At 43.3% G+C, this 27,130-nt stretch overlaps 1 protein-coding gene across 7 annotated transcripts in view; it reads right to left on the minus strand.

Moving 5' to 3' along the window:
- TMEM154 (transmembrane protein 154) overlaps positions 1-26,484 on the minus strand; it is a 30,472-nt gene extending 3,988 nt beyond the window's left edge. For 2 of the 7 annotated variants that reach the window (XM_039540672.1, XM_039540671.1), the window contains exons 1-5: positions 15,303-15,475; positions 7,945-8,271; positions 4,702-4,729; positions 3,049-3,134; positions 1,100-1,160 (exon numbers count right to left, since the gene is read on the minus strand). In XM_039540672.1, coding sequence (XP_039396606.1) covers positions 1,100-1,160; positions 3,049-3,134; positions 4,702-4,729; positions 7,945-8,271; positions 15,303-15,390 — 590 coding nt within the window. In that variant the 5' untranslated portion in view covers positions 15,391-15,475. Of the gene's footprint in view, positions 1-1,099; positions 1,161-3,048; positions 3,135-4,701; positions 4,730-7,944; positions 8,272-15,302; positions 15,476-21,438; positions 21,635-24,163; positions 24,274-25,694; positions 25,813-26,005; positions 26,136-26,361; positions 26,393-26,425 lie in introns of those variants that run through there. The other 5 variants (XM_039540674.1, XM_039540675.1, XM_039540677.1 and 2 more) reach the window with 5 other exon arrangements.
- Positions 26,485-27,130: the final 646 nt, after the last annotated feature.

The following is a 27,130-nucleotide window of genomic DNA, read 5'->3' on the forward strand; positions in this document are numbered from 1 at the left end:
ACTCTTTTCTACTGGAACCACCCCATGGCATTTGGAACTACTGACATGGCATCTATGCATAGCTGTTTCTGCCTGTGTCATTGTTCATCATTATATATCTTAGAGAGATTAATTACTTCACTTACCACTGAAATGCAGCCACCTCTATGGTGGGAATGCAGGAGCATGACAAGAAGAGAATAGGAGCAATTGAAGCCAATAGGAGCAAATTGAAGAATAGGAGCAATTTTAGGTAGGCAGAACTGAATGGCCAGTTTATTCAGGATACCAGGGTTCATGCCCTTACCCTTGTGAAAAAATGCCAAGAGAATTTTACTGTCTACCAAGCCATCAGGATTTTGATTTTTAAATCTAATCTGAATGAAAGCAGCACAGTGTTTCCCTCCTCCCCTTAATACCATGTAGGAGGTTAACTCAATATTGACTTTGAGGGGAGAGTCTCACCTCCTGAAGCAACAAAACCATTTTTACTGCACTGCTGGCTTTCTTTTAAGGTCTGTCAAGCTATTGATCTTGCAGACTTGACCCTACTTGGTTTGTGAGATTGGACAAACTCAGAGCCCAGCAGTATACTTGCTGCAGACAAATGAGTTATGTATTATCATCTCATAATAACAGATCTTGATAACTAAATGCAAAATATAATAATTGTTTACACAAGCCAAAAAGTGTGATCGTCATTCTCAGTCAAGTAGAGCCACCTAGTGGTAAAAGATAAGACTCAAGATTTTTGTCTTACGCTGACTGACCTTTCTTTTTGACAGCTCACAAACAATGGATTTTTCAACATGCTCATATTAATACCTTGGGAAATGGCAATTAAAATCTGATCAACTAATAAAATTCTGTTTGCTCCATCTCTCTCACACATAGGCTTTTTACTGTAGGGTTTTCAGTGGGTGCAAAGCTACAAGTAGACACTTTTTTTTAAAGATAAAAGAGCATTGAGGCATTTGTCTGAAGAGAAATCAAAGTCCATAATAACTAATTAAATAAATCAATGTTAGAAGTAGACAAAGAAAAAAAAGTAGATCACATTTTCAAATTACTAATGTTGATAGTGTTTCTTAGAGTAATACAATGGTAGAATTAAAAGTACCTTGTGAAGACATTGGATTCCTTTTCTTCTTCTTTTACAGTAGGTAAACATTCACCGTCAGCTAAGAAGGGAAAAGATAACCACACTGTTACCTTTGGTAATTCTTTCAGACATTTCAAAATTGTGTTCACTTTCAGAGTAGTGACTGCAAACCACAAAACTCCAGGGTACAGGTATAGTTCTTTTTATCTGTAATATTTGCACATTCATATGTTTTGTTTAATATAATTATCAGCTATTTAAAAATGTCCTGCCCTTGTGGCTGTAGTGGAAGACCTGGTAACCTTTATGATATTTATTTCATTTGTTTGTGTGCAGATCAGGGGCGGCTCCAGGCCTCAGCATGCCAAGCGCGTGCTTGGGGTGGCATGCCGCGGGGGGCGCTCTGCCGGTCGCTGGGAGGGCAGCAGGCAGCTCTGGTGGACCTCCCGCAGACGTGCCTGCGGAGGGTCCGCTAGTCCCGCGGCTTCGGTGGAGCATCCGCAGGCACGCCTGCAGGAGGTCGACCGGAGCTGCGGGACCGGCGACCGGCAGAGCGCCCCCCGCGGCATGCTGCCGTGCTTGGGGCGGTGAAATGGCTAGAGCCGCCCCTGGTGCAGATGTATGTATACACATAGGAAGTGCCTTACCTTGTTTGCATGCATCTTTGCCATAAACTCAGACTACAAGGGCTATGTGTTAGCTATGCACAGTACTACTGTTTACAATCACATCTGTTATTTCACAAGATTAGTACAGCCAGCAGTTTGGGGTATTTTTGTATGTGGTGCTGCTGCTGAAGAAATACGTGAAATGTTTGCTGACTTTTAAAAAAATTGTTAACATCTTTTTACAATAAATATTTCCCCATCTATTGTATTTAAAGCCATTGACATAGTATTGTTATTATTTAATGTTTGTATTGTGGTAGTGTCTACAGACTAACAAGGTCAAAGGACCATCCTGCTAAACACTGTACAAACCTACAGGAAATGACAGGTGTCTACCAAAAGAGGCTACCATCTGAAAGACAAGGTATAATAAGTGGATGAAGCAAACAAGCATTTTGGGGCATGGGGCAAGGGATGGGCAACAAAAATATTAGAATATGTGCAATTCTTAGCCAATATGGAGCAGTAATCACAAGGTGCCACCTGTGTATCTGAAATCAGGTTGCAGTTAACTCTATGCATTAAGGAAGAAGTGAGTTTTGAGAACTGACTTGAAGGCAGCTTAGGTGACGCGTTTGAGAATTTTGACTGCGAGCTCTTCTCATGAACCAGGGGCAGCCTGGGAGAAAGCACAGAGGTGCTTCAGGGAGAAGAGGATCACTGAGAAATTAATGGTGGAGGCTCACAGCTTGATAAGCAGTATTTCTGACAGATAAGATGAAGCTAAATGGTGAAGGGCCTAAAAGGCAAAAAGAAGGAGCTTGTGTTTGATGCAGTAGAGGATAAGGAGCCAGTGGAAGGATGCAAAGAAGGGTGATGTAGTCATAGTGATGAGCCAGGAAGATGATCCTGGCAGCAGTGTAATAAGTAAATAGTGCTATGGGCTATGAGTAAACAGTGATTTCTCTTAGAATGGCACAATATGCAGCACTCTAGTCCAGACACACTGAATACTGAGAGAGAGACAGATCTTTTAAAGAGACAATTTTTACCCCTAAAAAGCAATTTTTATTTAAAAATATAAATACAGTACACGTGTTTAATGAAAGCTTCTACTGAAAATTGAAACCTTTATGGTATTATATCTATAGTATCCCAACATTTGTTAAAAGTAAGCACGCCTAAAATACCCCTGATATTTGCTTGTGCAACTATTCTAGTATTGTAGGCTTAAGGTCAGGACTAAAAATGTTTTAGGAAAAGTAGCAACACAAATATAAAATAGCTCTGTGGTATTTTTTCTATTCATGGAGGCTACCTCAGACACAGAGAGAGAAATGATTGGAGGGTTACCAGTACCATTTTTGTTCATGCTATTCATCCATTTATCGAGCTCTTCCATTTCTATTTCCATAACAGAGGGTGTGTCTTCTTCAAAAATAGGGCTTGATCCAGGAAACAAAAGATGGGTTAGACAACATGTTTCACTCAAATAGACATGTAACATAACAGCATCATATCAATCTTGTATAATTCTGGGCCTTACATGTCGGACACCAATGCTGCTCTAGTGAGTTTACTTTTTGAAGATGTGTCAGCCCATCAGGTAAAAAACAAATAATCATGGCCCGCAATGGAATAAATGGGTATCTTAACTACACACTGTAGATAGAAAATTAGAAAATAATGGGTCTGATCCTACCCCATTGAAATCCATGGTGAAACTCCCATTGCTTCAATGGAAGCAAGATAGAGCCCCAAGTTAGAAATGCTATTTCAACCAGGAGGTTGGCTTCAGCAATGACCTAAAAAGAAAAGGTCATAACTATACTAACTACATGTTACTAATTTTACTCTTTCTTTTACTGATCATTTTTAGAGACAGCCTCATGGTTGAAAGACTATTGCTAACTTTATTTTGTATTTTTAGCATGAATTAAAGCAGCAGTTCAGGGTCGTGACCCTGTTTTAATGGGGTCATCAGGGCTTACACCCTGCCAACCTGGGATTGAAGCCCTTGGCCTTCTGCCCCGCCCCCCCACACACACACCTGAGGTGGTAGGGCTCGGGCGTTGGGCCCCACAACCCAGGGCGGCGGGGCTCAGGCGGATTTAGGCTTTGGTCCCCACTCCTGGGGTTGTGTAGTATTTTTTGTTGTCAGAAGGGAGTCGCAGGGCAATGAAGTTTGAGAACCCCTGAATTAAAGGGAATCTTCCCTCCCCCAATCCATTTTAATAATTTTCACCACTTACCATGAGGAAGGATCTCAGTAAAATAAATAATAAGGTAACAACTATCAAATGGTTGAGAACTATTCTGCAGCCTGCTTGTTTTTATTGGACAAGGGTTATTCAGTTCACACAAGCTCCAGAGAATCTTTACATGTCATGTAATAATGAGCAAACAAATTTGAAAAATAATTGAACATGACATAAAGCTTTATTCTGGGCAGATAGAAGCCTGTCCCTGTTACGGAAAGTATAGTTGTATCCTGCGGCATCCACATTTAGAGTAAGAGAACCAGTGGTGGCTCGTGCCCAAAACAAGTGGTGGGGCTGTAGACAGCAGACTGGATCAAAGACCTCATGGCACCTATGTCATACGCCACCTGTGTGGCTGAAATAATCCCAACAGAAGCCTGTATTCCCTGTTAGGTGCAACCTCCCTCTGCTACCTGCAGTCTATGTGCTGAAGGATCAGAAGTCCCACAGTGGCAGCCAGATGTCCTATAATCACCAGAGGAACCTGCAAATGTTAGCAGGAGGTAATACACCCTACAATACATCAACCACAAAATACAACAGTGTTTATTATTTGATGGGTCTCGGGGTCCTTTAGCGTCCTCTAGGGTTAATTAATGAGAAAGAGTAAGAGTGTTGAAAGTGCAAAATATAAACTTCTCAAGACGTGCAGGACATACAAGTTTAAAACCACAACAATAAGGCCCTAAAAATTAACATGGTCTACTTTAAGAAACAAGCTAGAACAATGAGCAGTATCTATAAATGTTACCTTTTGACATTTTCACTTCCCAGTTCATCTGAAATAAAATAAGTTAAAAATGTATAGTTAACTTGTCTTTAACTAGCCATTTTCTCTTAATGTGATATCCCAAATAGCTGGGAAAATTCTGCAGTAGGTTTATTTTAAACATGGAACAGTTTTCAATATATAACTGGTTATCCTTTAGATTAAAAATAAAATGCTTTATACGTTTTCTTCCATTAACCACATAGTATGTCGTTTACGTAGGTGCTGACTGCTTTTAATCAGTAATTTTTTCTAATGTACTAAAAGAAGCTGACCACCCACAACTCTTACTGGTTATTAATTTACATGAGATGACTGGGGGGCACCAGCTACAGGGAAGGACACGTGATCTCCCCACGTGGCTCCTCCCTGCCCCCAGTCCAGGGCCCCATGCTCTCCCGGCCCCTCCCCACTGCACGTTACACCGGGGGGGGGGGAGGGGAGGAGACACACTATCTTCCTGCTCTGCCCGCTCTCCCCCTGGCATGTTCGGCTGCTCTCCCTGGCAGCCAGGCCCCGGAGCCACTCTTGGATGCTGCCCAGTGCAGCACAGCAGCTGCCTGGGAGAGCCTGGCTGTGGCGGCAGCAGGCCGCTTCCCGCCTGGGCTTGGCTTGCAAGACAGCAGCTGACCAAGTCGGAGACCCTCCCTCCTCCCTAGCATGCTCTGCGCACAGCAGTAGCTGGCTATGAGCGCCTGGCTGGGGAGGGGGCAGGAGCAGTCCGCTCTAGTCTCTGCCCAGGCTCGACTTCTGGGGACAGGAGCCGGCTCTGAGCATGCCACAGGGGTGGGAGGGCTGCGGCTTGCTGGGCCACTGTGCCCAGAAACTGAGCCTGGGTGGGGGCAGCCAGGGACTCTCCCAGTCAGCCACTGCACTGGGCAACATCCGAGGCAGTGTGGCTGGAACAGTCTCTGGCCCCACCCCCTTCTCTCCCCACCCAAGCCGGCTGCTGGAGGGACACTTGACCCAGGCCCCTCCCACAAGTCACCTCGCCCTGTTTGACTTGAGCAGAAATCAGTAGCCGAGGTAAACCTAAAATACAGCTCAGTGCAGTGGGAGCTAACATTCAGAATGTGAACAAGAGACTGGAAACGCAAAGTTCCTTGAACCTAACAAGTTCCAGGAAGGAAAGTGACATCCTGAAAAAGTAACAACTGGTATAAAAATTGGCTTATTGCAAGCTTTGAGACAGACCATGTGTAGTGTACCTATTTATGAAGATCATAGGAGCTGCTTTCCACATTGGAGGAAAAGGTAAAGAAGCTTGAATGGTAGCTGAAATCTCAGAGTGCTAAATTACAGAGACCAAAGGGAACAATTGTCAGGGAAATTGGATGAGATGCCACACAAGAGATGGAAAATGAAAGAGGACTGAGGGTAGGGTGAGATATTAAGGAGTACTAGAAACCGTGGGAAGAACAGAAGGGAAATGTGCATATACCAATAGCTGTAAATACCAGAGAGAGTGAGCAAGCAAGCAAGCAAGCAAGCAGTCAGGTGGTGTGGCATATAGCAGGCCACTATACAGAGAACTAACCTCTTCTGCACAGGCTTCAAAATGCTTTAGGCATCCCAGCATGTAATAAAAAGAATAAAGGGCTGGATGTAATATCCACATTGTACAATTATTTTATGGTTCAAATCAGCTCATTTTAAATTCAGCCCAGCCAAAAGAGACCAAAGCCTCCAATCTACCCCAGCGCATCTACCTTATCTCTCTGTTTGCCATGTCAGGAGCAGTGAATAGGCTGAGTAGAATGTCTACAAGACTAAGACACCCAATGTATTGCTTCCAAGCAAAAGGAAAAAGTGAGCAGGAACATAGGCGTCAACTTTCTCCGGTGCTGGTGGGTGCCCATGCCCCCCCCCATTTCCCCGCCACTACTCCACCGCATCCCTGCCCCTGGGCCTGCCCCCATTCCAACCCCATCCCCAAAGTCCCTGCCGTAACTCCACCCTCTCCCTGCCTCTATTGGATCCCTTCCCCAAATCCTGGCCCCACCTCTTCCCCCAGCATGCCATGTTCCCCCTCCTCCCCACCCTGCGAATCAGCTGTTTTGTGGCACAAGCGCTGGGAGGGAGGGGAGAGAAGCAGGACACAGCAGTGCGGAGGCAGTGGTGAGCTGGAGCAGGGGGGCGAGTCAGGGCCACGGGGAGCTGCCGGTGGGTGCTGAGCACTCACCAATTTTTTTCCATGGGTGCTCCAGCCCTGGAGCACCCACGAAGTTGGCACCTATGATCAGATTTCCAGTGGGCCTCTGAAAATGGACCCATATATTTACATGAACGGCTCCCACACATATGAACAACTAGGCAGAAGCTTCATTACCCATTTGGTGTATGTCAGTGATGTACCCAATACTAATGAAGGGGCATTTTCAGAGGCACACTGAAAGGTTGGCCCTAACTTTTGATTTATGGTTTAATATTTGTAGGCTGACATACTTTTAACAGTACAAAATATTCCAAAATATATCAGTACACCTCCTTCAAAAGTTCCTATATCACTCTATATCTTTAAGGCCCTTCCTCTGTTCAGTTCCTATTGTTTCACACAGTGGAGTTATTGAGGTAGGGTGTATGTACCTTCCTGAAATTGCATCTTATTGCAGAATACAGTTATCCTGATCACATTATTCTTAAGCACTTTAGGCTGATCTGAACAAGTGGTTTCATAACAGCAATCGCACTACAGGGTCTCTGTGAAAGCTTCCCTTGAAGTGCTAAGATAAATTCACTCTTATCAAGATTTTGCTTTTATTTTCAGGTAGTTTCTCCCTGTCAGTAATGAAAGAAGTAAATTGTTCATTAGAGAAGTACCCTCAACAGTGAATTAGTAAGCATAAGAACAGAACAAGAAAAAAAAACATGCATGGTCAAATAGTTATCTCTTTTCCCTTAAATTTTACCAGAGGGCTAAGATGGCAGAGGATCTTATTATAGCCCATAGCTGTCATGGATGTGAGAAATAAGCAGAGGGTGCTAAGAAGCAGAACTAGACCAATTTACATGGGATACACTGTACATACTGTGCTAAGATTTAGTGAGGAAAACAAAACTCTAGAGTTTCATAATACATTGCATTTCTGCATATGAAAATTCAAGTATCACTAGACAGAGAAATACATCATAAACATTGCATTCCATTTCCTGAAATCCTTTCCTGTTCATGTTCAATATTTTCTACAAAGATCCTTCTAAAATTTGAGAAGTCCTAAAATTTACCTTGCTTAGACTTTTTCCTTTTATGACGTATCACAAAGAAAACTATCAGCAGAATTAGTAGGACTAGTATCACCACAGGAATGCCAAACATTAAGGCAGGCTGTGCACCTGCTGTTTCTGGGGTGTTGTCATTATTCATACAATCTAACTCAGTAGTTGCATTATTTCCTGTTTCAACATTTATCTCAGTCTCTGTTGGTTTGATGGCAGGTTTCAGATCATGATCGCCTGCAGTTGTAAAATATACTGCAGATGTCTCTGGTCTAGGTGTTACTGCGACATTCATTACGGGTGAACCATCTCCTGAAGCTTCTTCATTTGCAGTGCCTGCCAAATATATGTAAACATCTTAACATTGTCACTTTTTAATTGGATAACCAAAATAGATAGAGTGTCAAAGCATATGGTTTTAAAATTTCCTCTTCATTTCTCCTGTACCCATCCTGTTGTTTTTTTTTAAACCTCACTTGAATGTCTGCAGACTGACTGACCACAGTGATGGGCACTTCATACATAACCACATCACCCTTGCCAATTTGTCAAAAAAATGTATGATCTGGACAAAATTCTGCTAGCTTGCTCTTCTTATAAACAGCAACACGTGTAACCCCATTCCCAGACAACCACACCCACCCACTTGCTCTTGCACAATATACATTCTCTCACACACCACGCAACCACACCACACTGGCAGCCAGAATGGGGCGGGAATAGGTCTGGCTCAGGAGAAGGCAAAGCCCATAGAAACTGCTGACTTTCACTCATCCTCCCTGTGGACTCTGCACTGGAGGAGCCAAGAATATGGAGAATTTAGTAGACACAACTGCAGTTCCTCCACCTCCACCTACAATGAGGCAGTGAGTAGAACTCCTTCTACAGCCAGGCAGGATAGCACAAATAGCAGCTAAAGAGTTGGCTACCCTCATTTCAAATCTAATAGGGGTAGAGTTTTTTGTTTGTTCGTTCAAGCAAATGGGGCTACACTTGATAACATCGATCACTGTGATGTGGGAAAACTTTCTGCCTGCGTTGGGTGAGCAGGATTATTCAAGGCTTCCTCAGATAGATTTTATTAACCATTGTGGTGTTTATCACTCGAACAACTTGAACAAGTTGTGGGCCCTATTGTGAGGCAAAACCTCCTGTTGATGTCAATGGAAGCTTTTGCCTGAGTGAAGGGTGCAGGAATGAGTCCTTTGTACATTTCCATGTATCAAGTCTTAAATAACTCTCAGCCTAAAATGAGCTGAAGTTGTGACTGCTCAGTGTTGTCTGCTATTTTAGACAGTGCCCTGTGTTCTGTGGCTTTCATTGTACTGAATCTATGAGGGTAAGACTGTCTGGCTGTTTTAACAACATATTGGGGATCCGATTCTGTGATGTGCTAAACATCTTCCTGCAAGGTGCTGATCCTCCTCAGCTTCCATTTAAATGAGAGCTAAAGATTCTCAGCCCCATGCTGGAGGCACTCAGGACCTTCACTGGACTGGGACCAATAGTATTTTACACATTAATTGCTTTGTAAGCACATAAATCCTCATCACAACCCTGTGAGAGAAGCAATTATATCAATTCTACAAATGAGGAAATAAAGGGAGATAAGTGAAGTGGCTTGCCCAGGGGGGACACAGTGAGTCAGTGAAAAAAACGGAATTAGAACTCGAGATCCCTATCTCATGCTTAAGCCACTGGACCACAATTGCTTTTCCTTACTGCTAGATTTTGGAAGGAGATAAGTGTCTCTCGAGGCTGTATCCTAGGGAACAAGATTTTAAATTATTAAAATAATTTGAGTTTATTGCATTAAGTTATTGTAGCGATGATTTATCTATCTAGGTATTTATGCCATACTCATCATCTGAGCGCCTGTCATTTTATCCTTTACTAAAAATCATCATCACAAAACGTTTAATATTAAAAATAAGTCATCAGACTACTTCAAAACATAGCAACAACTTTTAACTGATCTCCTTCAAAGCACTTTACAAAACATTAATTAGTAAAACTTAACTTCTTTATTTACTATTTCCAATCTTCATTCAACAGCAAAACAGAATCTCTGCCTCTTTGGTAGGTAATAGCCTTCATGTGACCTCTTACATGCATCTTCTTATTTTTGCATGCATTGATAACCCATTATATTCTTGGTTCTGCTTAAATCCTATCAAGAGGAGCCACTGTACTTCTATTCCTTGCAACCTGGTTCTTCCTGATTCTTCTTCCCAGAAATTGTTTCTAGTCACCACCAGTGTTTGCAGCAATTCTATTTGACAGTTATCATCATCTAGTCATGATGGGCCAACGCACCAGTATAGACATGTGTGTTGCAGACGCCTGCATGGCTAACCATAATACTGACATAACAGATAAACCAACTCAGTGTCACAGAACCATTTATCCGCATTTGCTTAATTATCCCTCCTCTGATCATTCTTCTCTTGAAATCTGTCAGCTTCCTCTACTTAACATACTGATAGCAACAAGCCCACTGCTAAAAATAGTACAAATGGGGAAAAGGGGGGGGGGAATAGTTTAGGTTTCTGTTATTTCAGGAGCAAAGAATTTATTAAAAGCTTTTCAAATGTCTGAAGCATGATGTACACTTGAAAGCAAGAACAAATAGTAACATCTCATTAACCACAATCCTAAACTTTCAGCTGGAATATATTTTGCATTTGATGTCCCAGAGAGACTGTTCCAGTGTCTCTTCTGTTCTTTATTTGCCATGTTCAAGCTATAAAGCAGATTTCAGATCACTTGTCTCTCTATTAAATAAAATTCCCCTTTCCAGTCTCCAGCCAAAGATAATTTCAGATAACAGAGAGTGACCTTGTTAACATGTATATTTGTTCACTTCCCATAATTCTAGAGACAAAACAGCATCTATCCCCACTTTCTTTTTCCTAAGTGATTTAATTTGAGAGAATTAAATACATCCTTCAGCAGTTCAGTAGCCAGTTATACAGTGCTGCTTCCAGCATATTGTTGTTACCTCCTGTGTTTTAACTGCTGTATTTAGAAATTATGTTTTAACTGCGGCCAAAATTTAAAGCATGACTGAGGTCCAGGGCTGACGAGAGTGGGAGGAAGCCGGTACAAATTACCGGGGCCCAGTGGTCCATAAGGGGGCCCGGAGCCCGGCTTCCCCGGCCCTGTTTAGCCAGTCCGCCCTTGCTGGGGGGCCCGAAAATTTTTTTTCACTGGGGCCTGAACCTGCTCTCGCCAGCCCTGCTGAGGTCTCAAGTGATAGATGACGACTGTGATGACCTCACTGGTCAACATCATACAGTCACTGCATAGTGTAACATAGCTCCACCCAGTGGGAGGAGAAGTTATAGATCAGAGTTGAAATGCACTGGTGGCACTAAGCATGGGAGCTATCACAGAACATGCCTTCATTTTTTGGGACTCAAATTAATGCTATTAGTCCTTTTCTTTGGGCCAGATTCTGACATCCTAACTCACAGCGAAGAGCACCTTAATCCACAAACAGTAATGTGACTCCTCACAGAATACAATATTACAGAGCATGAGTAAGAGTATCAGGATTGGGCCCTTTATAATTGATTAAGATTTAGCAGCTGCTCAAAAGTTGCTTTAAATTTCACAATAGGGCTTTTATCACAACTGGTTGTGCTAGTGAATGAATGAAGTTGTTCATTCAAATTTTGAAAAGGAGAAGCAGTATCGTTTGCAGATATGTATACTAAGGCATGCAGGCTTGCTTAGCATCTTCCCCTCTTTAAAGCTGCTGGTGAGAAACTGGTGAATCTTGCTTGACTCTCTCTCATTACTGGCCGTACTGACTAGATCACATTTCTCTACACAACAAAAGCAAAATGATATTTTTGTTGCCACATCTGAACACAATGCTTGCTGCATTTCCTGCTCTGAGTGGTTGGCCTTCTTGATGAAGTAGGCAGGTAAACAAGACTTCTCTTTTTAATTTGAAGGGGAGGACAAAGCAAAAACCATGTAATTAGCTTCCTCTTTCTAAAGAATATAAATACATCCTATTATAAAATTGCCAGAGCAGACCTAGATTTTTTTGATAAAACAAGTCCCTGGAGGGGAATGTTTTAAAATTACAGTTTTGTACCTAAGCACAAAATAAAAGGGAAAAAAATAAAAGATTTCAATTGATGGAATAATCAGTTTTTCTTTTAAAGGGAATTTTGGTTTCTCCAAACTTTGCTATAAAATACAAATAGTCCATGTGAAAGAAAACTCAATTTTGAGCTAAAAAGCAGAGTTAAAATACTATATATCCTGAAAAAAACATTTGTGTAAACTGGAGTGCCCCATAACTGTGTTTGTTAATACCCCCTATACTCATAACATCCTTTTAAAAATTTCTCCAGGTGGCATTATTTATGGAGTACTGGCAGGATTTTTGTTTTCCATTGGACTTTTTAACTAACAAACACTGTGTGTGTGTGTGGTGGTGGGGGGCTCCAGTTTGCCCAGGTGTTTCTTTCTACCTAATAACTTTTCTCTACATCATTTCAACTCTCTTTTATCTGATTACATTTAACTGTTGATCTAGGGAGTGTTGCTCCTTGAAATGGGCAAGGCTTGCCCAGGTAACATGTTGAAACATGCCTCAAATATGATATGTAGGAATCCTTAAAACAACTGAAGACCAGCTTGATTAATAGATATGGTGTCCTGAAGGGTAAAACAGCCACATGTTTGTGGGGGTAAATCAATAGAAAAGATCCTGTAGAAAATGGGTGCTTACAAAAAAGTCTTGTCCAGATAGATGTGAATCAGGAGGGAAATATACTTAAGTTTATTTCTAGATGATGGAACAACTTCATCCCTGGTATAGACATTTCTACTGCCAGTCCTGCAAATTCAGACCAGCATCTAGGAGTCAAACTGGGATCATTCATCATCAACAGTAATAAAGGTTCTGCAGACCAAATTATGCATTTATGTTTAACCTTACTGTCTCAGTTTTGCCCTCAATGACATCTTGTGCAATTCCATTGCATTCACAAATTTGTGATGTGAATCTTCTCACCTTAAGGTATCACTCAAGAGGACCTCTGTGTTTAAGACCAAATGAGCTGAAGCCTTTATCACCAGCAATCATAAGATACCTTCACGAACACGGGTCACTGACTGGAATTTGATATACAATTTAACTTATGAGTAAGAAGGATTCTCTTTCTCTGAGATGGCTCTCTAGTGCAGGAGTAAACAGCAGTAACAACTTGTTTGTGAATCAAATGGGAATATCTGGCTGAATACACAGAGTTAATCTGTTGCGTAAAAAGGTACTATTTTTACATGGCCACTTTTCAGAGAGTTGCACTTTGATGCATCTTTAAAAAGAGATGATGCAGCAAGCTAGCAGTTGCTGCACCAGGCCAGACAGAAGGATCCTAGCAAACCCTCATCTCTTGCTTTATCACTTTGCTAGAAAATTTACATGCACATTTTTGGTCTCAAAATACATGAGAGGGAGACAACTTCATAGTGACTAAAAGGAAATCTGATTTTACTTCCATTTTCAGCAATTATACTAAGCTTCCTCATAGATTAAAAAAAAGTTTTTGTCTACAAACATTGATGTGTTCAGATCCATTTTAAAATTCATTAATTTAAGGAAAAGAGATCAAGAACAAGAATCCCCCAGTGGTCCTAGCTAAGACCTAAGAAGTCTTTTCAGCAAACTATAGGGTGTCTGTAAATGCTGTTCGTACAATCTACAGCACATTTGGCTCTTGAACTGAGAAGTCCTCTTGAATTATGGCTAAAGGTGATAATAGCATGGGCATACACAGCACAAATTCTATCACCTCTTAGCTCTTGACATCCTCTGCATGAAGCACTATTGAATACCATTATCTCTATGGCTGAACAAGGTTCTTGTGGCATAGCTCAGTAAGTGAGGAAGCCTTTTCTGTAACTTCCTAAATGTTCATTCAACATAGTACAAAGGGACATGGAACACTCCAGGGAATACCAGCACAGCTTTTACAACTTTTATCTGCATTATAAAGCTGGCTGTGGTGAGGGGGTTGGTTACAATACAGTTTTCCTCAGAGATTGTTACAGCTTTGTCTTCTTTTAGCTGTAATTCAACTTGTGGGATTTTGACTTTGCAAGACTCTAATATACTTTGGAAATGTTATTTATAACATAATCCTATCCACACTGCAAGACCTAATTGTGCTTTCACCATCTTTAAGGCATACTGTGTTCTAAATAGTCCCCAAACACGTAGGTGAGACCTTAGAGAGACCGCCTGAGAGCTCTGGTCCTTCATTATTACTAGACCAAATTTAGAAAGACTTCTGCATAGTTTCCCTGATAATTATGGTCAGGGACTTTTTTCTAATAACTTGGGTTATAACCATCCTTAGCATGATTGTAACACAATTTTATTCCATCTCCACAGACAAGACCAAGCCATGTTATAATTCAGTCATAGCACTTGTGTGTATAGACATTACCCTTAACCACGGTAAGGTTTGTAGTATAGACAGGGACTATTGCCCAGACTTACAGCATGGCTATAATCCCTTTTTTTTTTTAAATTCATTTTCACCATGGTCATTAAAACCATAATAAAAGTGTGGCAGCAATAACAGAGTGACTATCCTTTCTCCCCATTTTGTGCAGAACTGTTATGTGATACAGCAATTTGAGCTAATAATACCACTGTATATTAAAGGATTTCAACAGTGGTTTGTTTCACACCCAAAGGCACATAAGTAAAACAATTTGTAAGTTTTCTTTAAAACAGCTACCAACATTGTTCAGTTACTGCCTCTGTTTCTTGTGCAAAATACAAATGAAACAATTGGACATGTAATGGTTTAATGATTTTTTCTTCATAATTTAACTATTCAAGCCTGCAACACATAATATTTTTAAACAGTATGAACCATCCCTAGATTATTATTTTGCTTAACAAAAGTTGTTTGTTATGGCTGTTTGAAATATTCAACTGAAAACTTTGAATGTACTGTAATCGGAGTAAATTTTTTTGTCCATTAAATGCCGTTATAAAGGACATGACTTTTACAGACAAAATACACCAAATGGTGGAAATCATAACAGAAAATAGTGATGGATGTTAACCAAACCCCTGTATCTAAAAACACCTGAGATTTAAGGATGTTTGGATCCAAATGTTGCAGGTGAAGCTGATCTGTATTAAACAACACACACACAAAAGTAGCAAAGTTAAATAAAGCTAAAACAAACAGTGCAAGTTTTCATAAACCTCCTACAGAGAGATCAGGTTTTAAGGGTGTTACCCTCTAACAGAGTTCTGTCGCTGTAGGCATAAAACATGTCTGCATAGTTCTACTTCAGAATGCAAGAGACACTTTATTACTTACCATATCTGGCAGATCCTGCTGCGAGAAACAGGACAAAAAACAGCATGAAGTTTTGTTTCTGAATGTTACATTTTTTGTGATTAGGCATGATTCTCAATTTTAGTTTCTCCCTGTTTTACAGGAACAAGTACGTTTCCTGTTTCCTGCTGATGTGTATGTGAGTTAAATTTCTTAAGAAGATGTGCTGTATTTGATTGCTTTTAGGAAGTGATGTAATTCAGTTTGGGCCTGTCAGACAAGGAAGGATTGCAAAAGAGGAGAAAAAAAATTGCTCTCCAAGCTCTGATTCAACTGAATCACCTATGTAATTGGCCACTCTTAGCCCTGGTCTACACTGCAAGTTTAGGTCGAATTTAGCCGCATTACATCGATTTAACCCTGCACCCGTCCACATGACGAAGCCATTTTTTTCGACTTAAATGGCTCTTAAAATTGATTTCTGTACTTCTCCCCTGACAAGGGGATTAGCACTGAAATCAACCTTGCCGGGTCGAATTTGGGTAGAGTGGCGTAGTGTGGTCGCAATTCGACGGTATTGGCCTCCGGGAGCTATCCCAGAGTGCTCCATTGTGACTGCTCTGGACAGCGCTCTCAACTCAGATGCACTGGCCAGGTAGACAGGAAAAGGCCCGCAAACTTTTGAATCTCATTTTCTGTTTGGCCAGCGTGGCAATCTGCAGGTGAGTGCAGATCTCATCAGCAAAGGTGACCATGATGGAGTCCCAGAATCGCAAAAGAGCTCCAGCATGGACCGAATGGGAGGTACGGGATCTGATCACTGTATGGGGAGACAAATCTATGCTATCAGAACTCTGTTCCAAAAGATGAAATGCCAAAACATTTGAAAAAATCTCCAAGGGCATGAAGGGCAGAGGCTATAACAGGGACCCGCAGCAGTGCCGCGTGAAACTTAAGGCGCTCAGGCAAGCCTACCAAAGAGCCAGAGAGGCAAACGGCTGCTCCGGGTCAAAGCCCCAGACATGTCGCTTCTATGATGAGCTGCATGCCATTCTAGGAGGTGCCCCTACAACTACCCCACCCCTGTGCTTTGACTCCGTCAATGGAGTAGCACACAACAGGGATGAGGGTTTTGGGGATGAGGAAGATGAGGAGGAGGAGGAGGTTGAAGATAGCTCACAGCAAGCAAGTGGAGAAACCGTTTTCCCCGACAGCCAGGAACTGTTTCTCACCCTGGACCTGGACTCGGTACCCCCCAAACCCACCCAAGGCTGCCTCCCGGACCAGGCGGAGAAGGGACCTCTGGTGAGTGTACCTTTGTAAATATTATACATGGTTTAAAAGCAAGTGTGTTTAATGATTAATTTGCCCTGGCATTCACAGCCAGTACAGCTACTGGGAAAGTCTGTTAACATGTCTGGGGATGGAGTGGAAATCCTCCCGGGACATCTCCATAAAGCTCTCCTGGATGTACTCCCAAAGCCTTTGCAAAAGGTTTCTGGGGATGGCAGCCTTATTCCATCCTCCATGGTAGGACACTTTACCACGCCAGACCAGTAGCACATAGTCTGTAAACATTGCATAACACAAAGTATGGTCCTGGTGTTTGTTGGCATTCAAACAACATCCGTTCTTTATCTCTCTGTTATCCGCAGGAGAGTGATATCATTCCTGGTCACCTGGTTGAAATAGGGTGATTTTATAAGGGGACATTCAGAGGTGCCCGTTCCTGTTGGGCTGTTTGCCTGTGGCTAAACAGAAATGTTCCCCGTTGTTACCCATGTCATGGAGGGAGGAGTGAAGCAATCATCCCAGAAAATTGGGTGTGTGTGTGGGGGTTAGTTGGGTTTGTGCTGCACGTTAACCCGAAAACTGCAGCCCCTCCTTTTAAATTGCCAACCCATTTGAAATGGCCACCCAACGGCTGCTTAGTATGGGAAATGAGGGCACTGCTGTTTGAAACCATTCCCACATGTTATGAAGGTTAAAGAAGCCAAAAGACTGTCTTACCCTGGCTGCCTGCAAGCCGAATTCTGTTGCCCGGCCTTGCGTGAGTGATCTCTCACACCAAACCAGCATACCCTCAACACGGGGCAAAATGCGACCTTGTACCGACAGCACATGTGCTATGTAATGTTAACAGCAAGGTTTACCGTGAAAGAGTCTACCCGTTGTTTTCTAAAATGTGTCCTTTTAACTACCACTCTCCCATTTTTTTCCTCCACCAGCTGCAAATGTTTCAACGCTCACATTAAATTCTCCTTTCCAGAGGCTAGCAAAGATTAGAAGGCGAAAAAACCTGCACTTGATGAAATGTTCTCTGAGCTCAAGCAGTCCTCCCACACTGAAAGAGTCCAGCAGAATGCGTGGAGGCAGACAATGTCAGAGTCCAGGAAAGCACAATATGAACATGGGCTAAAGATAAGTGGTGGGCTGAAGATGATAGGTGGCATCAGCTTGGTGACAGAAGGCAAGAGGCAATGCTGAGGCTACTGGAGGAACAAACTGATATGCTCCGGCGTATGGTTGAGGTTCAGGAAAGGCAGCATGAGCACAGACCACTGCTACAGCCCCTGTGTAACCAACCGCCCTCCTCCCCAAGTTCCATAGCCTCCTCACCCAGATGCACAAGAACGCGGTGGGAGGGCCTCCGGGCACCCAACCATTCCACCCCAGAGGACTGCCTAAGCAACAGAAAGGGGGCATTCAATAAGTTTTAAAGTGCAGTGTGGCCTTGTCCTTCCCTCCTCCCCTACCCGTCCTGGGCTACCTTGGCAGTTATCCCCCTATTTGTGTGATGAATTAATAAAGAATGCATGAATGTGAAGCAACAATGATTTTATTGCCTCTGCAAGCGGTGATCGAAGAGGGGAGGGGAGGGTGGTTAGCTTACAGGGAAGCAGAGTGAACCGGGGGGGAGGTAGGAGGGGGTTCATCAAGGAGAAACAGACAGAACTTTCACACCGTAGCCTGGCCAGTCATTAAACTGTTTTTTAAAGCTTCTCTGATGCTCACCATGCCCTCCTGTACTCTGCTAACTGCCCTGGTGTCTGGCTACGCGTAATCAGCAGCCAGGTGATTTGCCTCAACCTCCCACCCCACCATAAACGTCTCCCCCTTACTCTCACAGATATTGTGGAGCACACAGCAAGCAGCAATAACAATAGGAATATTGGTTTCGCTGAGGTCTGTCCGAGTCAGTAAACTGTGCCAGCGTGCTGTTAAACATCCAAAAGCACATTCTACCACCATTCTGCACTTGCTCAGCCTATAGTTGAACAGCTCCTGACTACTGTCCAGGCTGCCTGTGTACGGCTTCATGAGTCATGGCATTAAGGGGTAGGCTGGGTCCCCAAGGATAACTATAGGCACTTCAACATCCCCAATGGTTATTTTCTCATCCAGGAAGAAAGTCGCTTGCTGCAGCTTTTGAAACAGACCAGAGTTCCTGAAGATGCAAGCATCATGTACCTTTCCCAGCCAACCTAGGTTGATGTTGGTGAAATGTGCCTTGTGATCCACCAGTGCTTGCAGCACCTTTGAAAAGTACCCCTTGCAGTTTATGTACTCGCTGCTTTGGTGCTCCGGTGCCAAGACAGGGATATGGGTTCCGCCTGTCGCCCCAACACAGTTAGGGAATCCCATTGCAGCAAAGCGATCCACTATGACATGCACATTTCCCAGAGTCATTACCCTTGATAGCAGCAGCTCTTTGATTGCGTTGGCTACTTGGATCACAGCAGCCCCCACAGTAGATTTGCCCACTCCAAACTGATGCCTGACTGACTGGTAGCTGTCTGGCGTTGCAAGCTTCCACAGGGCTATCACCACTCGCTTGTGAGCTGTGAGGGCTGCTCTCATCTTCATATTCTTGTGCGTCAGGGCAGGGGAAAGCAAGTCACAAAGTTCCATGAAAGTGCCCTTATGCATGCGAAAGTTTCGCAGCCACTGGGAATCGTCCCAGACATTCAACACTATGTGGTCCCACCAGTCTGTGCTTGTTTCCCGGGCCCAGAATCGGCGTTCCACAGCATGAACCTTCCCCATTAACACCATGATGTCCACATTGCCAGGGCCCATACTTTGAGAGAAGTCTGTGTCCATGTCCTCATCATTCTCATTACCACGCTGCTGTCGCCTCCTTGCCTGGTTTTGGTTTTGCATGTACTGCAGGATAATACACATGGTGTTTACAGTGCCCATAATTGCCGCAGTGATCTGAGCAGGCTCCATACTTGCCATGCTATGGCGTCTGCGCTGAGAAAGAGGTGCAAAATGATTGTCTGCCATTGCTCTGACAGAGGGAGAGACGACTTGGCTTACAGGGAATTAAAATCAACAAAGGGGGTGGGGGTTTGCATCAAGGAGAAACACACACAACTGTCATACAGAATGGCCCCCTCAAGGATTGAACTCAAAACCCTGGGTTTAGCAGGCCAATGCTCAAACCACTGAGCTATCCCTTCCCCTACTATTCATGGAGGGAGAGGGGGGGAGCAAATGAATACAAAACAAATCTCGTCTCTTTCTTGTTTTGATCCACTCCATCTCTCTTATACATCTTAGGCTGGCAGCTGACGGTGCAGTACGACTGCTAGCCACCATCGTCTCCTGGGTGCTCACCAGAAGACAGTGCAGTATGGACTGAATCTCCATGAGACAAAACTTAAAAAGAGAATGACCTGGAGTCACTCCCATTTATGTCCAGGTGCCCGACAGACCTCACCGAGGTCTCACCTTGGCGCAGCGCGGCGCTCTGAGGGGGCAGGGTTTCGGGCAGCATGGCGCTCGGGGGGCAGGGTTTCAGCGGTGTGGCGCTCGGAGCGGGGTTGCGGAGGGCAGCACTCTTGTTTTTTGCTTGGGGCAGCAAAAAAGTTAGAGCTGGCCCTGAGCACAGGGTTAGATGACATGGTGTTAAACCCTGAGTCCTGTCTAAACCACAGCCTCCACTGGAAATGAATTACACACCCAATTTTTCCAAATGCAGAGAGGACCATTTCTTAGGGCAGGTATTCTTTTGTTAGGTTTACAGATAATACTGTCTAAGGCCTGAAAAGCCTTAGCTCATCTGGTCTGACACATTGAATTTTGCAAGACGATTCCCTACATTTTCAATCATGTCTTGTCTTATCTGCTTTACATAGCTCCAGGGAAAGGGCTTTGAGCACCTGCAGTCTATTCTAATGACTAATTACTCTAAGAATGCTTCTAGTTTTGTCCAGTCTAAACTTTTTAGTTTTCAGCAATTGTTTGTCATAACTTCTGATATCATTGTCCTCTTTCTTCAATTATATTATTTTCTTGATGACATTTAGCTATTCTCCCCCTCATCCCCCATTTCTTCACCCCCTTCCCAGCTCATTGTTTTCTACATCCCTAGACCTGTATGGGTAGTGGAGCATTTCCACTTGTTATCTATTCCTCTCTGTGCTTGGCCCTTTTGCCCCATTGTAGCCCCAAACCAGTTACTCATCTCTAACTAACCTATGCACATTTGCTATTTCTGATCCTTATAGCTGTCCTTAGTTCATTATTTATGAATATATTTCTGATATACAGTGCAATCTCCCTTCTTTTTCCCATTCCCAATCCTCCTTTTATATATACTATAGCCTCTCACTAGAATTCCAGTTATCTATTTTAAACAATTTTAGACAAATATTCAGCTAGTGACCCACTTCCCATTTAAAGCAAAACCACCACCAATTGTTACGTATCCAATTAATGGATTTGTATGGAAAATTAAAGTTCAGGAAATTTGACCTGGTACTACACAACAATTTGATTTCAGAAACTAGAATAATATAAAAATCAACATGGCATACGTGAAATGGATTAAAAACTGGCTGACTGGTAGGTTTCAATGTAATTGTTCAAAGGTGGGGTGGAGGAGTAAATCATCACAGAGTGTGTGTTTCTAGTAGGGTTCCACAGAGATTAGTTCTTGGCCCTACAATATTTAACATTTTTATCAGTGACCTGGAAGTGGCCATAAAATCATAACAGTTTGCAGATGACACAAAGATTAGAGGGAGTGGCAAATAATGAAGAGGACAGGTCACTGATACAGAATGATCTGGATTGCATGGGAATCTTGGGGCAAGCAAACACTATGAGTTTTAGTATGACTAAATGTATACATACACATATAGGAACAAAGAATTCAGGCCATTCTTACCAGATGGGGGACTATCCTGGGAAGCACTGATTCCGAAAAAGACTTGGGGGTCATAGTGGATAATCAGTTCATCCTCATGAGGGCTGTGATTTAACCCCCTCCAAAACACTTCCAGTATGTTCCATCTACTGTATCAAAATACACTTAATCCAAATTCTTCAATCTTCCTCTTCAGCTTTGTTCCTGTCAGCTTGCACTATAATGAAGAAAATAAAACAGGTATTGACAATCTAACAACTAACCTGTACAAAGAGCTTGAGAGCTGAGGTAGGAACAGTCACAGATCATAATTACAACAGCAGCAGACTAGATATAGCCTCCAAAACCTTGGTATAGTCAATGGTACCAGTAGTACCTCTTCGGAAGAGAAAAAGATCTTATCAAAGGTTTACAATGAGAAAAATAAAAGTTCCTTGTTTATCTTGTGTGTATGTGGTTCAGCTAAATCTGTCTGATCAGGCACTGTCTGCCACCTGGTTTCATAGATTTTAAGGCCATAGGGGACCACTACTATGATCACCTAGTTAGACTTACTAATGTAACTTTTTATTCAGACATTTTATTTTATCACCAAGTCTACAGGATATTGTCAGAGTGACATTTCCAGAAATATAAACTAACATGTGTCAGCACTTTGCTGAACAGGGGCTCCAGTTTTTTTAAATCTTGACCAAGGTCTCCGATAGAGAGAGCATACAGACCCCTCCATGGGAGGCTGCATTTGAACAGAACTGCTTCTGAAGCTTGGGGGTGGAGGAAGACAATGGGGGAAATTCTATTCTTCAAGCCAAGGTGCAATAGACAAATCAAGTTATAGGAAATGCAACCTATATACAATCACAATAGAATGTAAAGAACAAGCTGGAACATAAGAATTACTTCTTAAACTGAAAAGTTGAGAAAGGATATACTGAATACCAGGGTTATACAGCAGAACCATCATCTCTCTTTACCATTTTTAATGCCAAACTTTGTATCCATCACAACCTTTGTAGCTTACATTGAACAAAACCTTATTAATATGGGGTCTGATTCTGCAACTCTTAGAGCCTGTCTTCACTTCAAAGTTAACTGAAAGTCATAACTTGAGTTAAGGGGTTTTGTGTGTGGATGGGACTCATGTTGTTAGGTGCTACACTCAAGTGTAGTGGCACTTCTAATTAAAGTTGGCTAGCCCATAAGGAGGTATAGGTTAAAGCCTGAGTTAACACAATTGATCTGTGGCTAACATGACCACTCTGTAGTGTGGACTCAGGCTAGATCCATTTGAGTGCTGCTAATCCTCTAGTGCCTTCCTATAGTTCCATGCAGGTGCCCAAAGGACAGACAAGTTATCTCACAATTCACTGGGAAAGAATTCATAGTATAGCTCAGCATACTGCAGTGCAAAGAACCATAGGATGTGCCCACAGAAATCTTAGTGCCACATATGAATAACTGCAGTGCCGGTATGGACACAGTAGCTTGAATGTTATTTCTCAGCATGGCTGCTCTCTCTCCAGCTAGCTAACTTGAGAAGAATAGCTTGAATGTAGATAACTGAAGTTAATGCTGCATTTAGGACATACCCCTATAATCAATATTATTTATTTAGGCAATCAGTCCCTTTGAAGTTCATAGAATACTAATGTAAGTAAATGCTATTGAAGATAAGTGTTGCAGAATCAAGACTATAATCTGATTTCTTGTAGAGAAGCTTTACCGCTTTGACTTCAATGAAAGTTTTGCCAGAGTAAGATGTACATGACTAGCTCTTTGCAGGATAAATGGAATCTATTCTGATGGTGTGAAACTGAAAGATTCTCAAGGAACTAGATTTATATTGTCTCTCAAACTAAAGTTATCAATAAAAAAATAGCACAGCATGGAGCACAATGGGGCTCTGATCCTGACTGGGGCCTTTGAGTGAAGTTAAAATATTGATATTAAATAACCAAACTCAAAGTAGACAAAGCCTGGCAGTATTAAGAAGAATCTGCACAACTGGCCCTATAAATTCCTGAGCCTTTGCTTTTTGTTGTACATCAGACAAAAATGATTGCAAAATCATGGCTGAAATATCTTGGATGCTAGAATATAAGAACAGCCTTACTGGGTCAGACCATAGGTCCATCTAGCCCAGAATCCTGTCTTCCAACAGTGGCCAATGCCAGGTGCCCCATCATCAAGTGATCCATCCCCTGTCGCCTATTCCTAGCTTCTAACAGTAACAGAATGAAAACTCAAAATTTCAGTTGAAAAAGTCTAGATGTTTTCACTTTTGTGCCTGCTCAACATAATGAAAAATCGTTTAAAAAAAAAAAGACTTCTGAAGTACAAACCCATCTGAACCTAAAAATAAAGAACCACAAATTGTATAGTTAACTAATGGAGAAATAATAAATATCCTGTTGTCAGGCAGAGAGAAGAATCAGTCAGAGAGATGATACATAAAGCCCTTTTAAAATGGTCAAGTTAGGGTGTCTAGTTTCATTGTGAGAAACATTAAAATACAGTGCAATGCAACTTGTGTTACTTTTGCAGTTAATATTAACCCATTGAGGATAAACACACAAAACATGCTGATCTCCCAAAACTGTTCACAACTAAGTAAAAAATATGAGTTGCAACAGAACTCAAGATGCAATCTAAATTTAAAGAGAGCGAAGCTTAGAAAGTTAAAATTAAAAAGACTGGGTGGGGCAGTTTATATCCTCCTTCCTCTTTTTAATTAACAGCACTCTACCTTCTATTTTATTTACTCTTTTCTTCAACCTGCCCTTCCCCAGTTTGATGTGCCATTCCTTATGGAGTAGATTTTGTCTGACAAGCAGGATAAAGGTTGTTGAGGACTTTCTGATAACACAGAAGGAGAAAACTATTATGTGGCACACTCACTACACTTTACAATCACAAGTCCTAAGGCAAATACCTACCTTACCCTTCACAATTCTATTACCATCTCCAACATCTGAGGCAACCGGACACTTAAAGTGAATGGCAAAGGTCACAGAGACTTAAGTGGCACACAATCGGTTAACACCAAGCAACAGTATATGTTGAAGTCCACATCCATAACAGAACTCTGACTCAAGCAGCTGGAAGACGTTATTGGAGAGAGACCCTGACCACACTGTGCTTGTGTTTGAAACCATTTTCACACACTAGTATAAACTAATACAATTCTAACAATATGGCTAGTGCCCACATTTATCATTATTACAAAGTGTTCCAACTATTTTCAGAAACTACAGTCTACCTAGCATGGTTGTTAAAAAGAAACTTATCTATAACAGACAGGAAAATGTGACATAACTCTACTGGCAACAAATGGGTTGGAAACAGTTGTCAAGGATGTTTCTGGTATACTTTAAAGGTCTGCCAGCAGTACAAATATATAGGTCCCTACCAAATTCATGGTCCATTTTAGTCAATTTCATGATCATAGGATTTGAAAAATCCTAGATTTCATGATTTCAGCTATTTAAATAAGAAATTTCACAATGTTGTAATTGTAGGGGTCCTGACCCAAAAAGGAGTTGGGGGGGGGGGGTTGTAAGGTTATTGTAGGGGGGTACTGCTACCCTTACTTCTGCATGGCTGCTAGTGGCAGCACTGCCTTCAGAGCTGGGCAGCTGGAAAGTGGCAGCTGCTGGCTGGGAGCCCAGCTCTGAGGATAGAGCTGCCACCAGCAGCAGCACAGAAGTAAGGATGGCACGGTATGATATTGCCACCCTTACTTCTGTGCTTCTGCTGGTGGGGCGCTGCCTTCAGAGCTGAGTACCTGGCCAACAGCTGCCACTCTCCAGGCCCAGCTCTGATGGTAGCAGCACACAAGTAAGGGTAGCAATATTGTGACCCCCCTGCAACTCCCTTTTGGGTCAGGACCCCCAATTTGAGAAATGCTGGCCTCTCCCATGAAATCTGTATAGTATAGGAAAGACCCTACCAAATTCACAGACACAAAAAATGCATCATGACCATGAAATCTGGCTTCCTTTTGTGAAATCTCATCTTTTGTGTGCTTTTACCCTTTATTAAGCATTTTTTCATGGCCATGAATTTGGTAGCACCCTACAAATATTCAGTGAACCTTGTTACATATAGAGAAGTTAGGATCTTAACTTTATTCTGAAATGGGGTAAAAACCTTGGACATCTTCAAAAGTAGTATGGGGTTGCAATTAGAACAAACATTTGTGGGAGGGGCATAGAGAGGAGGAAGGAGCTGGGGAATATTGAAGCGTCTCAGGTAGTGAGATGAGGCTAGAAACTTACCAGAGGCCATAGCAGGTATGTCTACAGAGCAATTATTAACCTGCAGCCGGCCCAGACAGCTGACTTCGGCTAAGAGGCTCTGGCTAGGGGTTGTTTAATTGTGATGTAGGTGTTCAGGCTTGGGCTGCAACCTGAGCTCTAGGACCCTCCCACCTCACAGGGTTCTAGAGCTGAGCTACAGCCTGAGCCCAAATGTCTACACCACAATTAAACAGCCTCTGAGCCCAGTTCCAGTGAGCCAGAGTCAGCTGGTGTGGGCCAGCCACGGGGTTGAATTGCAGCATAGACATACTGTAAGCATGCAGACTCACCCCTGTGGTACCTCCTGCTGGTTTCTTCTGGGCCTTAGCTCAATTTCCAGCCCAGAGCACCTTCTGCAGGCTGGTGATCCACTACCGCTTGGCCCCCCATGTCCCTCTCTAGACCAGGTGCCCCTTTATCTGGGATGCTGCCCCCTGGCAGTGACCCCTTTCTCTCAGGGTCTCCCCTCCCTAAGAAACCCCCATCCACTATCCCCACCTCACCTCACTATAAGGCTACTGCCAGTCATCATCTAGCCTCCACACCCTGGGGCAGACTGCAGTATCAGCCTACTCATCACTGGCAAGGTTGGGTTTGGGCCTACTGCCTTAGCCTACCCCGGGCTGCCCTCTGCAACCCCCAGTACCTGTTGGCCTTGTGCTAGGCTGCAGCCTGGGGCTTTCCAGGCTAGAGCTCCCCAGCACCCCTACCTTTCCTCAACTCAGGTACCCTGTCTCTAGCACCCTGCAACGAGGCCCATCTCTCTCTACAGGCAGAGGAAAACTGCTGAGTGCTTGGCTCCCAGCCTTTTTATACAGGCCAGCTGTGGCCTGATTGGGGCATGGCCCAGCTGTGGCTGCTTCCCCAATCAGCCCAGCTTTTAGAGCTGCAGCCCTCTCCAGGGCTGCTTTTAAACCCCTCAGGCCAGGAGCGGGTAACCACCCTGCTACACAACCCTCAGCTCCGTGTGCAGGTGGCGGAGTCCCCCGCGGTGCGCCAGAGGTTGGTCCTGGACCTCCTGGACTACGACCGGGGAGACTGGCTGGATCCCCTGACGCTCGCTCGGCGGATGGGGCTCTCCAGACCTTGTACTCCCCGGCGCGTACTACAGGAGGTGAAGGCCGCTGCTCGGGCTTACCTCGACCGGGTCCTGCGTGAGGGCACGCCCCGCCCACCCCCCACCCCGAGCCCTCCGGACCTCTTCATTGGGCCCCTGCCCCGTGGACCCGACCGGCCCCCCCGCCCCTTCTCCGCCAGCCGGCTGCACGATCTGCAGCCGGTCCGTTTCCAAACCGCGCCAAGGAAACAACTCTACGCGCCGTGCTCCATACCGTTCATTTCTCACCTCGTGTCCCGCCCGACACCAAGTGGCGGGACCTCTGCCACCTGTGGAGGGTGAGGAGCCCGTGGCCAGC

This window comes from Mauremys reevesii, linkage group 5 (assembly GCF_016161935.1).
Source record: "Mauremys reevesii isolate NIE-2019 linkage group 5, ASM1616193v1, whole genome shotgun sequence".
NCBI lineage: Eukaryota > Metazoa > Chordata > Testudines > Geoemydidae > Mauremys > Mauremys reevesii.